The sequence below is a fragment of the Setaria viridis genome, chromosome 5, assembly GCF_005286985.2.
Source record: "Setaria viridis chromosome 5, Setaria_viridis_v4.0, whole genome shotgun sequence".
Lineage (NCBI taxonomy): Eukaryota > Viridiplantae > Streptophyta > Magnoliopsida > Poales > Poaceae > Setaria > Setaria viridis.
The window spans coordinates 46,312,211-46,328,331 of NC_048267.2; the positions used below are offsets into that span (position 1 = coordinate 46,312,211).

Genomic DNA, 16,121 nt, shown 5'->3' on the forward strand with positions numbered 1-16,121 from the left:
TGTAGTAGTGTATGAGCTTTGATCTGGACCGCAGCATGAATGATAGGTTTGATGAAAGCCTCGAAGTACATGCTTGATGCTTGCCAACGCATAAATAAAGGGTAAAAAGATGTGAAGCAGGCCATGTCGGTACTGCTTTGAGCTCGGAAGAGACCTTCACTGCTGCTGCCTGCTGGGGTCGTTCACTTTCCTAGTTCACGTGAATTTGCCCAAACTTTCCTAGTATTAAGCCAAACAGTTGGATTCAACTGCTGCAGATGTTACATGTTGCAAAAGTCTCCATGATGTCATTTGTCTGTATACGCCGCCCAAACTTTCCTTGTATTAACATCCTCCGCTATTCTAACTCGCTGTTTAAGAAAGGTCAAAATTGTATATGTGGCTGGTTTGAGGAAGGTCAAATCCAATCCTGTGCTTGCTATGTCCGTTGAAACCCTTCACTTCCTGCAGGGGAACCGTAGCCCAAACCGTGATGGTTCTTCAATTGATGAGACCAAGACGTTAAGAGCTTCAAACAAGGAATTCAGAAGCACGTCTAGGCTTCCCTGCCTGTATGTAGTCCTCAGTAGGACTTCCAGCCTTCTTTGATCTCTCAGACTAAGAAAATAGGTTCAGGAGTTACGTAACAGAACGCAAAGGAAATTTCGTTTCAATTCCTAACAGATTCGATCTTCTATTTTTGGATAGAAGAAAGCTGGTTTGCAGCAGACATCTCCGTTTGGTTTGGTGTCATGAATTGCAGCGTGGCAGACAAATGACGGAGCTAAACCAAACAGCTGAATTCTACCCATGCAAACCAAAAGACACCACGGAGACTTTTGCAACGTGTAGCATCTGCAAATATTAAGCCTCTGATTCCGCCTAAATAAAGCACCTAAATGGCATCCCCAGTGTGGCGCCATATGGTACAACGCCATCCACCTCGCACGAATTGTTTCACCTCATCTACATCTGTCTAGCTAGTCTTACAGAAATACATTGTGAGAGGACACGACCAGAAAAACAAATCATCTCCAAAAGCACATCATAGATCTCAGAAGCTTCAGGACCGTAAGAGTGAGATTTGGTGTCCAAACCAAACTATGTTCTAGGCTATAGCTAAAAGCATGGTCTAAATTCCTGACAAACTGATAACACGACCACCAAAAGATTCTGACCAAGAGCTCCATACTCGTCCAAACCCATCTCACTTGCACTGGCAATTTTGGCATCAGTCCCAAATGATAAGAAAATGCCCTTGATTATTGCAATCTATCTTCCTGCAGATTCTCAGAATAAAGGTCTGCTAAGGTGCCCACGCGATAAATATTCCGCAGATATTGTTAGTGCACGAGGGAAGCAGAATCTCTAAAAGAGAAGCCCACTGGAGTATACATCACTACTTTCTGTTACCAATCTACTTCATGCCAAACTCCGTCAAACCTGGAGGGCTGGACCTCGCTCGTACAATCATCTATCCAGCAGGTCTCATGTTTTCTGTTCAGCACAAATTTCTCCCGAGCTTCTCTCACTGCAGCAAATCCCAAATCCGTCTCGGTGAGCAACCCTGAAGACAGACGTAAAGCAACCGTTACATTCCTTTATGGTTCACCAATATTAACCAGCAAAACAAAATGATGACTAACACCTGAAAAGCATCCAACTATTCCTTCGGAAAGAGAGAAAAGATAAAGAAGAATCATACGCAATGGAACGAGAATAACTTTTTGTATACAAATATGGTGCACCTATAGTACTTGCAGCATCTACACAATGGATATACTGTTCATTTTTTCTTAATAAAAAAAGACATGCTAGAAAGAAATGAATTATATGGTTTTCAATGCACATACATGCCTAAAACAAAGCCTTCTATGCAGCTTTCCAGGGGAACATGAGTTGCAGTCCTCAAATGCTTTCTCAGAAATTAAGACAAATTTAAGTTCCGTACATAAGGATTAAATATTATTAACTGAACATCCAATCACATTGGAAAACAAATAAAAACCACATAGCAAGTTTTTCTTGTTATTCACATTTAACAAAAAGAGTTCTCTAATCTATAACTGGCCACATGAGCACAAACTGAAGTAGTTCTATCTTTCATTGCTGAAGGGAAAGATAACTAGATGTTTTCTATTAAAAGAGGAGAGAAGAAGCCTGTTTAGGAACTATCCTTAGCTAGAAATCAGCTGATCTACTAAAGCCTAAAAGGATGACAGTAAAGTCATGTGACGCCTAACAAATTTGAATGAAGAAACAGAACAAGGAAAAACACAAAAGATTTGATCAAATTTGTCAAAAGAGAATAAGATGCTCACTTATCCTTTCAATGTAAGAAAAAAGAAAAAGAAAATCCTTGGGTCTATAAAAGAGGACAGAACAACATGCCCGCTACAAACCAATCCAGCAATTCCCACCCTTCTCGCACTTCCTCACCTTTAAGCAAGGAGACAAGTACCAATGTCTCATGCTCAGCCCCTTCGTTTCCAAGCCCAGAGGAAACACGTCAAATTTCAGGACAACCAAGCCAATGCTATGAAGGATGGGGCAGCACCAGGCACTAGCGACAAGTTGGGGCATGGCCACAGGATGAAAGATGATGTGGACACAATAGCTTCAGACTTCATCAGGCTTAAGCACAGGGCTTGGGCACTCCAGAAGAGCACAACCATGTATCCAGCTTCAACTTAGAAGTGATATGGTTCAACTTGTCAATAGTATCTACTTATGCTTTGTCTCTATATAGTCTATAGGTCCTAGTTTGAATAACAGATGCTGCTTGCAGCCTTGGATAGTTGCAGAGTCAAGTTACCGTGGTGTTGTTGCTAGCACTACGAATAAGTGTGTAATCTATTATGTGCAAGACTGATGTATGGAGTACTTTAAATACGATAATGAGGGTATTACTATGATCCTGATATTTGGACTTGTTTATATTTGGAGTGCTAAGATGTTAAAGAATAATTAAGAAATACTCCCTTCATCTCAAATTGTAGGTCATCTAGTGTATGTCCACATGCATAATTATATGTATGGATCTAGAAAAACCAAAACGACCTACAATTTGAAACGGAGGGAGTATCAGCCATTCTAATGATAATTAAGAAAACTTTGCTGATAAAATAGATCTGACAAGAAGGCCGTAAAAAATTCAGGTGGATGAGTCTTGGCATGCTCATATGAATTTCACACTAATCAAATCATCAATGAAATAGCACATTAGGTTGATAGGCTCTAGAAAGGATCAAGTTCAACATACATCACATGATCATACAACATAGATATTACAACAGATCAACTATTAAGTTGTATGTAGTTACAGTAGACAGGTAATGCAAGTAACACTAGTAACACTACTAGTGGTTACAGCCATGTAATCTAATTCTGAAACTGAAAATGGTCTTAAGCTTACAAAGCATATCAACATGGTGCTCAAAATCTGGGTGCAAGTGTGTTGACTCATTTGGATAATTTTGCAAGGAAAGCCAACTGCATAGCTGCGATGATGCTTGCAATACTTAATAGAAAGAAAAAACAGCAGTTTGAGGATATGCTACTTGACACCCTCCTAAGTTGAGTTATATGGGAATATGACAGAAAGACATGGGAGCGCCGTATCCTGAAATTCAACTTACTTGAGTGGAATATGATATCCTTAAAAGATATCTGGCAAAAGAAAACCTCATCTATTTGTTCTTATCAAGCTATAAATATTTTCCACTCCGATGTGAGATGAACTGTGTTAATGAAATAGATTTGAGAAGACAGCTGTAAAAACTTTAAATTGAAGAGTCTTGGCAAACTCATATGGCAAGGGATCGTATCACCACAAAATCAAACCACCAATGGATCATATAGCACCTTCATAGGCTCTGGATATCTGGAGCTATAACTCCACTGTACATATACTTAGTAAAGTTGCAGATACAACACCAGATCAACTGTTAAGTTGTATGATAAGGCAGCCCCAAAAAGAAGCTACCAACACGAACAAACAAACATTTATCTCAAGATAGACAAGTAACACTACTGGTGGTTACAGTTGTATAATCTTATTCTCAAACTGATAATGGTTCACAATTTACAAAGCATAACAACATGGTGCTCAAAATCTGAGTGCAAGTGCTTTGATTCATTTAGACCAATTTGTGGGAGAAGCCAACTGCTTGCAACATAATACTAGCAGCAATGAATAGAAAAGGAAAACTGCAGTTCTGAGGATATGCCACCCTCCTAATTCAAGTCATATGGAGAATGTATCAGGGATACATGGGACTGATAGATCCTGAAATTCAACTTAGTTGAGTGGTATATCCTTAAAAGATATCTGATAAACGAAAACCTCATCTATTTATTCTCATCAAACTAACCAAGGTTACTCAACAATGCCAAAAAGCTAAGCTTTCACCATATGCTCACCAACCGTTGCTTGCTTGAACACCATTCAAGAAGCACTCTCAACTTTGACTGATTCAAACAGTTTAGTGACGTGGGGGTGCTTGCGGATATGGATAGGGCATTTGTACAGTAAATCTTGAGCCTCAGAATATCTTCCCTCTGCAAAGAACGACTTGAGAACATGCAGGTAGGTAGCAGGTGCTGGACACTTAGTATTCACCGTCAAGGCCTTCAGAAAGTCCCTTGCATCTTCAACCATCCCATGCTTAGCAATGTAAGGAGGGAATGGTTCCGTGAAAGGTGGGAAACTGCGGGCTTTCATTGACCTCAGAAGGGCCAGTGCCTCACCAAGCTTCTTTAGCCTCAGCAGCTCATCAATTACATGCTTGTAGGTGCCTTGCCAAGGCCTCAGATGAGCCTTGTCCACCATCTGAACAAACAAAGTGTAAGCAGCATCAACCTTTTCATGGCTACACAGACCTTTGACCATCACATCCAGCAAATCCGCGTCTGCATCCAAGTTCTTGTCTATCATCTCCGTCAAGCACTGCAGAGCTCTGTCCACGTCTCCAGCCGCACAGTGCCCTTGGACCAACATGGTCCAAGTCTTCAAATCTGGGATGCACCCTTCAGCCTCCATTTCATCAAACACTTTGCGAGCATCGTCCAACTTGCCAGCCTTGCAGAGACCATACACCAATTGGCTATACGTGACATTGTCTGGCTGGTGACCTTCTGCTCTCATCCTTTGCACAACCTCTGCAGCCTCATCAAAGCTCCCGTTGCTCGTGAGCACCCTGTGGATGGCATCAAACAACTCCTTGGTCTTTTTGTCCCACACGGACTCATACTTGCTGACAACCCGAATGGCAAGGTCAAGGTCTGGCGATGGAGACAGCGAGATGCGCCTGATGATCAGCGGCGCATCCTTCTGCGCTGGCTTGAAAGGACCATCCATCATGTGCTCGTAGAGCTCCACAGCCTCCCTGATCATATGCCGCTTCTGGAAGTTCCTGGACAGCTTGACATAGGTGTCGATATCCACGTGCACCCCGGCGGCCTTCATTTCCTGGATCAAGTCCCAAAACTCGGGCACCGACTCCTCCCGTCCGAGCGCCCTCGCCATGGCATTGTAGGCCACGGAGCCGTGCTTGTAGCCCTGCTGACGCCCAGCCCATCGGAAGAAGGCGAGAGCCTTGGTGGGATAGTCCCTCAGCTCCCGGAGCACCTTGGCCACGGCGGTCTCCGTGAGCGGGAGGAGGCCGATGGTGCCCAGCTTCTTATCGAGGTCCGCGCCATCGAGCTCCCGGACGGCCTCGGCGGCGGCGGATGCGGTGCCGCCCTTGGCCTCTTCCCGGGCCTTGTTGTAGTGCGCGGTGAGGGCGGCGTAGTCGGCGGTGAGGCTTGCCTTCTTGAAGGATGCGAGTGCGGCGAGGTAGGTCCCCTGGTCGACGGGGTAGCCAGCCTCCTGCATCTCGCGGATGAAGGGCCAGAAGTGGCTCTGGGCGGAGGACGGGTCAGAGGCGAGGGTGCGGAGCATGAGGTTGTAGGCCGCGGATCCGACGGGCTGGCCGGCGGCGGCGGAGCGGCGGAAGAAGGCGAGCGCGCGGGAGGGATCAGTGGAGAGGTTGTGGATATTGTAGATCACGGCCTCAGGGGTAGCTGCCGTGGCGATGGCGGTGGAGAGGAGGCGACGGTGGGCGAGGAGGCGGCGGAGGGAGGGAAGCGCCGCCATTGCCGTCGTGGGGTTTAGTTAGGGGTTGCCTCTGCTTCTTCTCGCTTCTGCGGCGGAGGAAATGGGTAATAAACATGGGCTGGGCCATTCCTGCTAAGTAAGGGGCGGACGGAGGCCGATTCGGGCCCAAATAACCTTTTTTTCCTTGGGAGCAGGGCCCAAGTAACTTTGGTAAAAGAATGGGCCGGTGAGGTTAAGGTTCTCTCTACTAGATAAAGCCAGCCAGAAGGCCCTCAAACCAAAAAACAAAAAACTTGGAGCACATGGATAGTCGACTCGCACTGGCATTAGCCAGCCATCCAATGACAACACAGAAATCAAAAGCTCAAAAAGGCAGATTGATGAATTGCTAGTGCACAAGACAAACTAAAGAAGAGCATGCAATGCATGATGACCATAGTTAGGAAAAGCGGGCAAGAGCATGAACAACACTAATTCCTAGCTAGCTTGGACGAAAAAACAAGAATGGGAAAGACTATAAACAAGAAAGACTGAACCTTTCTTTCTGACGAAGAAACATACAAGAATGGGAAACATGCAGAAAGGTGATGGAGCTGAGTCATCTCCAGGTCGATTCGCCGGCTTGTAGCCTAGTTGTAGCTCGTAGGGCAAAAAGGCACTTTTTCTCTCACAGCTTCGCTTCACTTTTCCACCCTTTGCTGTCAGCTGTCCAGAAAAAGAATCAGGCTGCAGTGCCAATATATATGCATAGAGATCGTGCATTCATTCGGTTTAATTTGTCAGGGAAAAAAGGGGCAAAATTTCCCCTTTTAGGTTCTGGTCACTCCTAAACTAAACCTAAGAGATCGATGCAAGACTAATAATTAGGTAAAAAGAAAAGATTGTCAGTTCATGGCAAGTGGGCTAGCGGTGGTGTTAGGTCAAGAAGAAGTTGGACAGATGTGTGGTGAGAGGTATCTGGATAGCAATATCAACAGCATGGCCATGCATGCTTTTGCCTTGTTTAGTTGCCAAAGTTTGGAGGTGCCAAATTACTGTTACAGCACTGTAGCAACACTGTAGCGTTTCGTTTGTATTTGTGAATTATTGTCCAAACATTGACTAATTAGGCTCAAAAGATTCGTCTCACAAAGTACAACAAAACTGTGCAATTAGTTTTTAATTTCGTCTACATTTAGTACTCCATGCATGTACCGTAAGTTTGATGTGACGGGGAATCTTCTTTTTGCATAGCGCCAAAGTTGGGAGTTGGGGGTGAACTAAACAAGAGCTTAATTTCTCGCGCATATGACTGGATCCAAGAACTCACTTGGTTCCATTGATTAATTTATGATGAGTCAGGTCAAACTGCATTTGGTGGATAGCTATATATGCAGCATTAAACTAAACTGAGTTCCTTGCAGATTTTCAGGCATTTTATGTACTATAGCAAATTAAATTAAAGAAGAAATCATCAGCTTTATTTATTTCTTTTCCAGTTTTATATATTAATTTAATTTACATGCAGATCAAAGCAACAGGTTGCACTTTAGTAATTACTAGTACTTTGATAGAATGGGACGGAACTGATGAACAAGTGTGCCACTACTATATACACGTAGTTTGCTAATGCACGTGAAACCCAAGAATGCTGCTCCACCTTCTTTATATATATATTCTTTTATTTGGGGAGGCACACCATATAATTAAACAACCTGCAGCTGCTCTCCATCTCCAGTACCTCGTTCATTCTAGCTCGAAATTTTCTGAAATTTATACGCTGCTCCCCATTACTGAAATTTCTTGAACAATTACTGAAATTTATAGCTGCTCTCCATTTTATACGCTGCTAGCTCTTGAACAATTACTGAAATTTCTTGCGTTTTGCGACTCTGTGGCAAAAAGTCATGCAACTGTATGTATTAGTACCTCGTTCATTCTAGCTCGAAAGCGACTCCTCCCGTAGGAAGAGGGATTGGATTACATTCCTTGCGCCTCACGCAGCCTCAAGAGCCTCGTCCATCTCCTTTAGTTTGCATCCTTCTCCGTTGCTTTGCTTGCTTAGCTTTTGGCCTCCTCTCCTTTTCGATGTAAATAAACTTTTGAGTCACCACCAACAACAACACAAAGCAGGGAACCATTTATTTTATTTGTGTGGCCACGTACAACAGAACAAGGCAGGGCAGGGCGGTTCAGAGCAGCCCATATATAAACACACAAGAGGCTGAGCAACTCCGAATGATCCAACTGGTCTCCACTCCCTTTGTGCTCTGCTCCATCTCTTCAGTTTGTTACACTACTGCTAGTGCCCTCCTCTTCATCTTTGTTGTTGAGGCAGTTTAGTCGGGCTCGAGCTCAGCAACAGCAATGGAGGTGGAGGCTTGCTACAACTATGGCTTCCTCCCTGCAGACAGAGGCAGGCACCAGCCACCACCACCACCACCCCACCCGGCAGGTGGTCTTCTTCTTCAGCTGTTTGTTTGGTTTCTGATTCCTTTTATCTTCCCCTTCTCAGCTCTTGTCTCTTTATCGTTCCTTCTCTGGGTGCTCCGTTCATTCTCAAGACACAAACCAGTTCATTGATTCTTTTTTTGAGGGAATTTTAGATTTGTCCTCGCCTTTTCCCTTTTATTTTTCTCGGAGGATCCTGCCTCCTAGTGGGTTCTGTGTGTTATATGCTGTTTCATCAGATGCAAACAATAACAAAATTTCCCTCAAGGGGAACAAGAAAACTAGTTTTCTTTCTTGTTTTTCCTTTTGCTTTCATGTGATAAAATCACCCTTGGAATCTGTAGCTTTATAATATAGCAACAAGAAAGATTTGCCGTGCGAGATTGAAAGGGGAACTCTGCGCCTTTTCCTTCAATGCAAGGAATCTTTTGGGAGACCAAAAAGCTACTGCTAGTTTTAACTGATTATTGATTGCAGAAGATGGTGAGTTGTGGGAGTACTTCCCTTGCCCTTTCTGCTACATCGAGGTTGAGGTGCCCTTCATCTGCAACCACCTTCAGGAGGAGCATTGCTTTGACACCAGAAATGCTGTAAGTGTTCATCTCTCCGAGAGCAGAGCCTGTTTGTTGCAAGTATAGCTCGGCACCATCACTCACAAGTCATAATACCTAGTATATATTAATGATGATAGTCTACGACATTGAATACTGAAACATAACTGTTTGCCGATGACCTTTTAGGTTTGCCCGATCTGCGCCAACAATCTAGGGAGAGATATGGCTGCACATTTCAGAGTTCAGCACTCGCATCTTCTCAAGGTACCATGAGCGGCGACGAGTAGCAGTAGCCTTCCACCATAGCTGTAGCCATGAACTAATTGGTACGGTGATGAATCATGACAGAGGAGGAAACCTTCCAAGCCATGCGCATGGCCTGAAGCTGCTACCAACTCAGCATCTGGGAAGGGAACAGCAACATATGAACTGAACCCTTACTTTGAGGAGCCCCAGCATTACAGGATGAGCATCGGCAGGCCATACCAAGAGCCTGCCCCTGACCCACTGCTCTCGCAGTTCATCTGCAGCGTTGAGCAAACCCACGACGCTGAGAACGGTGCTGTAAAGACCCCAGATGATCAGAGGTATGTGGTAATTCAGATTTTCAATGCAAGCATTGCTGTATCTGTATCGATCCGTGAGTTAGCTAATGAATCTTGTTATTTCCTGTATATCCTACTAGTAGGTGCAGAAGAAAGGCAGCGAGTGATGACGCGTCATCCAAGCTGGGTCTGCAGGAGAGGTTGCAGAGGATCGACTTCCTCACGGAGATACTCATGTCCACCATTCTTTAATGTGTTGCTGCTATCTAGGGTTTCTTGAGCAGCTTTATTTAGGCACTGTTATTATATTAGGATGTTACTTATGTGGGTATCAGCTGTATCCATACGCATGAATGTTGCATATTCTAGCCCAACCTTGTCCATCTGAATTGTTTTGTGCACAACTCTTGTGTGCTGCAATGCTATCAGTTCTGAATGCCCAACAATAAGAATATAATTCTACATTGACAAACATAAAGAATCCACCGTTCACATGAGAACCTCCCAGTTAGAGATTTAAAGTTACGAACATGCCTTCTATTGTCAGAGTAAGTAATACCATCATAACCAGTTCCTGATAAGAACAGCCCGTGTGAAACATATATACAGGAAAAAAGGATCAGCGAATTTTGATTAACATATATATAATTATCTCGTGTGCTCTACATATATCATCAATATCTAAATCTACTCCAAGGGCTATTGGTGGACAAAAAAAAGCCAATGTGTGTAATTAACATCAGAATTTCATCCTACGAGACAAATGTTACGTTTGGAGGAGTCACGCCCATCATCTCGTAATATGCTTTCTCAGCCTCCGCCATTCTTGTCTGGAAAATTCCCCATTCTTTCCGGCAACGCTCTCTTACCTACATAGACAGTACCACGATAAAGTTCAGCCAAAACTTTTCATCAGCCTCAACACACCCCTTTACAGATGTCATTATTTAAACAAAGTCTAGGATTCATACCCCTTCCCATGGTGCCCTCCCGTTCTCTGACTGCCCCTGTGCATTTTCAAGATGGGAAAAGGTTGACATTAGATATAGCAAACTTGGGTGCTACAGTTAAATCTGATACTACACAGTCTGCTTCTTTTATTCTTACCTGGTTCCCGAGAGAAGGAACCACTTGGTGCACAATCCATTGGGAATCAACAACACCGATTTTCTCATGAGCAGGCTGCAAAGAAGTTTTAAAGGCCTTAATTGAATACAGGGACAATATGTTCAAAAGCTACTGAAAAAGTTTTCCTTTTAGTGAATAATTGAAAACGGCCAACAAGAGAAACAATCAGAAAATCTCTTCAATGCTTTGACATGTTGTGAAGTGCTTACCTCCACACATTTCCGGAGAGCAAAATCGAGACCCCATCCATGAATCAAGTCATTCTGCAATAACAAGAAGATATGAACCAAACCAAGCCAAGTGAACAGTCAGAGGAGAGCAGACACTGAAATTATGTTATACCTGAATCATATGCCACACACATCTCCATGCATCTCTGGAGAAAACTGGAGCCATTATTTCAACAAACCTGTACATGAAACAGATACAGTTAGTCCCTTGATACCAAGGAACCAGAGTAGGCAGATTCAGCTGCTATGGGGGCAAAATTACATACCCAGCGCACGGGGGAACATGAGGATCTGAGCACCAGCCTTCCCTCTCCTCTGTAACCCTGTCAGAATCAGTTTTGTAAGATTCTCTTTTTTTTTCATTTTCGACAAATCAATTTCCACATCTCAGCAAAGAGGCTGAAATCTGTAGTCCGACACCACGATTAAATTTTCTATCCTTGTGCAAAGCATATTTTGGGAAACAAAGCCTCCAGCATCACAACATATACATGAAGCAACACATTTTTCTAGAAGACAAAACAAAATAGTTCACTGTACCTACAAACTAGAGAACCCGCCACTTACTTGTGAACCTGACGATCCCCTCTTCTTTTGGTCATCTGCCATGTCAATCCCTTATCTGGCTCTAAACCAGGTTGTGAGATTTCTAGTTGATATTTCTTGACAAGTTTAATGTACCTGCAATGTAAATCATGTTAGCAAGTCATCTAAAAAATGATATGAAGAAATGGTCAAGTGAAGATCAAAAACATACTCATCGCCATTAAAATGATTGACTCCAAGGTCCTCATCCCAGATAAATATGTACTCATAGGCTGCCACGATATCAGGGTGCAAGAACCTTTTAGCATACCACCTAGAGGTCACGATAATCAGGACAATTTAGAATCATCTTCCAAACTAAAATATGTGAAGAATAATAAAGCATCAGAGCACACACCATTTTGCTTGTTTCCGGGCGCTTACATGGATAGCTCGCTTTGACCACTCAAATTCATCCCATTCACTCACTTGGCCATCATAGTGAAACAACAGGATAGCAAAATCACTAGAGAACTGCAACCAAAGGTCAAAACTATCAGGCAGTTTGTCTATAACTCCATGGCATGTGCAGAATTATAGACAAATATGCAGTTGCCAAAAATAAAGAAAATTGGAAGTAGTCCTTACTAGACTACAGAACATGGGATGTAAGAGCAATGTCAGATGTAAATAGATTATTTAAAAATTACCTTCTTGACAGCCCTATTTATGTTCTCTTTCTGTGAAATGCCAACCGTGAAAGTAACAAGGTACTTTGGCTTGAAGGGTAGGTCCTGCAAATTTAAATATCCGAGTCAGAAAGAATGAAATGCACACATTGTAAAACTTGTGTGAGAACTAACTAAAACATTAGGGTTAAAAGTGACAAAGCACCATGGATAGGATGCCCAAATTAAGATGGAAGCAACCAGCTTTTATGGAAGATGAAGGGAAGAATGCAAAAGGCTGGGCCAAAAATCAGCAAGAAATGAAGCATAATGAGCAGGACAAATAATAAGGTAGGAATTCGCAGCAATACTCAGATCTCGATCAAACGACAGCTTTCACCAGCTGTGCGAGACAGATAATTGAAAAGATTGCATAAGAGCAGCACACGGGCATAAGAATTTACGAGATGACAAGAGCAAGCATATGCTAATTCTTTCTTGCTGACATGTGAAGGGAAGTATTCAGCATAACCTCATCTCTTGGAGGAATAAACCATAACCTAGTGGGAAGGAAAAGAAGAAAAGGCATCCCAGAACTGAAACACAAACAATATGGGACGAGAAGCGCATACAAGAATAATTACCTCCTCTGGGTTTCCCCATAACCTATGGGGATGAAAATCAGACTCTGGTACAACAATACCAGGTGCTAGGCTCTCTGCACCCCTTGGGTTTGTTGGTACATAAATCTACAAAGTTATCAACCAAGATCATTTTTTTATTTAACAGACATACTAAAAGAGAAAGGATCGCTCACAAAACAAAAAAAAAATTTGAGGTTTAATCATATCGATAGCAAGGGAATCGTGTAATCAAGGTAAATACAAATTCAGAAAGTGCACACAGGTCATACCTTCAATGTATCATTTGAGTTTGGTTCAGAGCCATTTCCCCTTGCGTTCCTGGCCGCAGTCCAAGCATGATTAAGTATAGCTTGAGTTGACAGGCCTGAGTTCCTGTCCTTTATATAGGAAACAATGCTAGATGGAAAGTGAAGCTGCAACAGTTTGAAGTAGTAATAAGTCAACTTACCGATAAGCTACCGCATAGATGCCATATGTGGAGAGACCATATTCATACCTTTGTTATGCTAACTGTTGGGAATGAAATTCCAACAAAGAAACCAAAGACCACACCAACGGTTGTTACTACAATAAGCCTCATGCTTTCGTTAGGTTTCCTAATTGCACTGCAAGGGAGCATTCAACTGATGAAACCAAGCAGGAACAGTATAGCCTCAAAATGTAAAATAATGAAAAAGGACAGTGTGCAAACCAAACCTGCATGCAACAACTGGGAGTTTGGCCATTGCCTAGTATAGTCGTAAAAGTAGCAAAGGTGGAGTCTTGTGAGCGGCAGGTACTACGCATTGCTCAATGGGAGCATAACGATGGTAGCTGGAAGCTGATGTACACCAATAAGACGCCCACCTGGAAGATAGTAATAATAACAGCAAGGCAGCGAAGCAAAATTACATTAGCATTGAAACCGAAGGCTAGAAATCAATTAAGATGTGCTACCTATTCGTACATGAAGTAGAGCCTAAAACAAATACATGCAATTATGGTATATGTGAGTTGTCATGTTTAGATGACCCTCGTGGTGGTTAAGGAAGAGCTTTTTTGGTGATAGAAGATGGAGGTTGCTGCTGTCGATGTGAAGCGATAGGGAAAGAATAGGAGGATTGGAATGAAGCTTGCATCGATGAATTGAAGAGGAGGTTATGCCAACAGAATACTTGGATGTGAAACTCAACCTAGTGGCAGGAATCAATCCCTCGTGGTCCCAGGATGCTAGCGTGCGTGCGTAATACTACTTATGTACTAGTAACGCCTGAACCATTATTATCCCAACCCGTTTCTCTATCTCTATGTGAATGGTCGATCCAAACCTTTTGACAATGACCGGGAGACGCGATTCGCTGACGGAATTCGAATGGAGCAGAATACAAGAAGCAGAGCAAATGGCGTCCCAAGATTTACCTGGAATGGAATGCCGCGCGAGGCGGCGCGGCGGCAATGGAGCGGCGGCGGGGGAGGAGGCGAAACCCTAGTCTAGAGGGTCGGCGGGCGGGGAGGGGAGAAAGTCTCTGGTGGGCGACGCGTGCCAGCCGCCCGCCGCAACCGCGCGCAAGAGAGGAGGAGGAGGAGGGAGGAGGTGGAGATGGAGGCCACGCCACGCTGCCAGTCGCCAGGCCGTTTCGTCGATCGATTCGGTGGCTCCGCTCCGCTGGGCCTTCGCCTTCCTATCCTTGGCACTTCCTTTTGTGGGCCCAACTCAACCGGAACGACTGTTCCTCAGCAGTTGCTGTTCAAACTTGCCTGGCCTGCCCAATGCCCACCGCTCGACTCACTCGTGCTCAAAGAAATTTCAACACGACCAATATATTGTAAGAGAATTTAAATAATGTCCAAACCTAATTTTATTTAGAAAAAAATACTTCTTTTCAACCAGAAATAGACTTAGGCATTATTACGGCATAATATGTTGGTTTTATTTTATTATTCCTATATATATATATATAGGTCCCCGCGATACCAAGGGTACAGAACAGTTATTCGGTACCCGAGCCCCCCACGACCTAGCGCGCGCCTCCCCCCGCCCGCGCTCGCTTCTCCCTGCCAGTCCGATTTTTTCAAGTCACTAGCATGCGGACGCTCGCCGCTCGTGGCTGCCCCTGCCTCTATCGTCGCGCTCATCGCTCGCAGCCGCCCCCGCTGCCGTCGTCGGGCTCGTCGCTTGCGGCCGCTGTTGTCCTTCTGCTGCTGTCACCTTGCCGTCGCCATGTTTGCCGCTCGCGCGCAGCCGCCACTGCTGCTATCAACATGGACGCACGGCCGCCGCTCCTGCTATCAGCATGCACGCATGGCAGCTAGTTGTTAATGCTAATTTACCCTCTTCCCAGCAGTCCAGCACCATTCAATTCTGTTTATTCCCATCTTCAAATATGAAAGTTTCAAATCCAACCTATGTTACCCACAAAATCTCAGAAAATTGAAGTCTGTAGTAGCACGCATCCGGTTTTTGCGAGATGACCAGAAATCTCAGAAATTGAAATTTTCGGATGCTTTTTTCTGCACACTGGAATCTGGGGGTGTCGGTCAAATAAAACCAGATTTTATTGGAGGCAAAATAGTTTCTTTACGTTTTGAGTGGAATAGGCATTTGGTAAGGAGTAATCTATAGTACTGGTATTTGCGTCGGTAGACTTTTCCAAGCAGAATCAGGCAAAAACCAAATAAATTTACAATTGGGAGACACCGATCTAAATCAATTTTATAACGGTACGTAGCGGCACTGTAAATTAATTTATCTTTACATAAAGAACCATGGTTGCAAAAAATGTCATATGAGAAACAAAAACTTAAATCGAATACAATGATTTTTTTTACCGAGTACAATATGCTATTTCAATTATCATATTTAAACGGTGCACACGGTTTTGTCCATGAAAACTCAGTACACTCTGCTATTTTATTGATCCTGTTTTTACAATTTGGGGAACTACAATAAACAAAAAGAAAAATCAACAGACATGTAGCCCATCAACCATCCCGTGTGCAGGTAACCAGCATGCATATTACAATCTGCAAAAGAGCTAAGCATTATTAGTATATGCAGGTTAAAGACAGCTGATGATGGCTCTGGGCCTCTGGCAATGAGCTCCATGATCTTCATGGGAGCTTAGACTGTAAACTGACATAATCCAGCTCACTCATCCGCTCCATGCACATACAGCAGGTTCAGTCCATTTAGATGCAAAGCTAAAAGGCCTCGACTAAAGAAATACATATGGAGCGTGTCACAATTTAGCGTCTTGATCTTTCTCTGCTTCATAGATTGCTTTCACTTTTAACTGACACAGCCTAACATATCAGCACATTAAATTATTCTGAACTTTCTGC

The 16,121-nt window shown here is 43.5% G+C and overlaps 3 protein-coding genes across 6 annotated transcripts; 1 reads left to right on the forward strand and 2 right to left on the reverse strand.

Moving 5' to 3' along the window:
* Positions 1-4,015: 4,015 nt before the first annotated feature.
* On the reverse strand, positions 4,016-6,179 carry LOC117859159 (pentatricopeptide repeat-containing protein At3g48250, chloroplastic). Its single transcript, XM_034742357.2, has one exon. The coding sequence runs from the start codon at positions 6,113-6,115 to the stop codon at positions 4,427-4,429; it is 1,689 nt and encodes a 562-aa protein (XP_034598248.1). The 5' UTR covers positions 6,116-6,179; the 3' UTR covers positions 4,016-4,426.
* Positions 6,180-8,225: 2,046 nt separating this feature from the next.
* LOC117859162 (protein DEHYDRATION-INDUCED 19 homolog 5) lies at positions 8,226-9,979 on the forward strand. Of its 3 annotated transcripts, none has more exons than XM_034742364.2 (5): positions 8,226-8,510; positions 8,987-9,096; positions 9,247-9,324; positions 9,409-9,647; positions 9,746-9,979. In XM_034742364.2, exons 1-5 carry the CDS (start codon positions 8,423-8,425, stop codon positions 9,855-9,857), a joined length of 627 nt encoding a protein of 208 aa, XP_034598255.1. In that variant the 5' UTR covers positions 8,226-8,422; the 3' UTR covers positions 9,858-9,979. The 3 variants fall into 3 exon arrangements, with proteins under 3 accessions (XP_034598255.1, XP_034598252.1, XP_034598254.1); XM_034742361.2 differs by having other exon boundaries at positions 8,231-8,510; positions 8,984-9,096; XM_034742363.2 differs by having other exon boundaries at positions 8,235-8,510; positions 8,984-9,096; positions 9,749-9,979.
* Positions 9,980-10,209: 230 nt separating this feature from the next.
* LOC117859160 (uncharacterized) lies at positions 10,210-14,414 on the reverse strand. Of its 2 annotated transcripts, none has more exons than XM_034742358.2 (15): positions 14,199-14,414; positions 13,497-13,646; positions 13,297-13,405; positions 13,070-13,213; positions 12,801-12,905; positions 12,199-12,282; positions 11,907-12,022; positions 11,721-11,822; positions 11,531-11,644; positions 11,230-11,286; positions 11,076-11,142; positions 10,943-10,996; positions 10,713-10,787; positions 10,577-10,612; positions 10,210-10,474 (listed from the first exon to the last, which is right to left on the reverse strand). In XM_034742358.2, the coding sequence occupies exons 2-15, from the start codon at positions 13,523-13,525 to the stop codon at positions 10,358-10,360; spliced, it is 1,209 nt and encodes a 402-aa protein (XP_034598249.1). In that variant the 5' UTR covers positions 13,526-13,646; positions 14,199-14,414; the 3' UTR covers positions 10,210-10,357. The 2 variants fall into 2 exon arrangements, with proteins under 2 accessions (XP_034598249.1, XP_034598250.1); XM_034742359.2 differs by lacking the exon at positions 14,199-14,414 and adding an exon at positions 13,737-13,911.
* Between the last annotated feature and the right edge of the window lie 1,707 nt (positions 14,415-16,121).

Coding starts and splice junctions, on each gene's coding strand:
- LOC117859162 (XM_034742361.2), top strand. CDS start 8,423: ATGGAGGTGGAGGCTTGCTACAACTATGGCTTCCTCCCTGCAGACAGA. Junction 8,511..8,983: donor ACCACCACCCCACCCGGCAG/GTGGTCTTCTTC, acceptor TATTGATTGCAG/AAGATGGTGAGTTGTGGGAG. Junction 9,325..9,408: donor AGCACTCGCATCTTCTCAAG/GTACCATGAGCG, acceptor GAATCATGACAG/AGGAGGAAACCTTCCAAGCC.
- LOC117859159 (XM_034742357.2), bottom strand. CDS start 6,115: ATGGCGGCGCTTCCCTCCCTCCGCCGCCTCCTCGCCCACCGTCGCCTC.
- LOC117859160 (XM_034742358.2), bottom strand. CDS start 13,525: ATGGCCAAACTCCCAGTTGTTGCATGCAG. Junction 12,023..12,198: donor TAAATAGGGCTGTCAAGAAG/GTAATTTTTAAA, acceptor CTTTGGTTGCAG/TTCTCTAGTGATTTTGCTAT. Junction 11,823..11,906: donor GCCCGGAAACAAGCAAAATG/GTGTGTGCTCTG, acceptor CGTGACCTCTAG/GTGGTATGCTAAAAGGTTCT.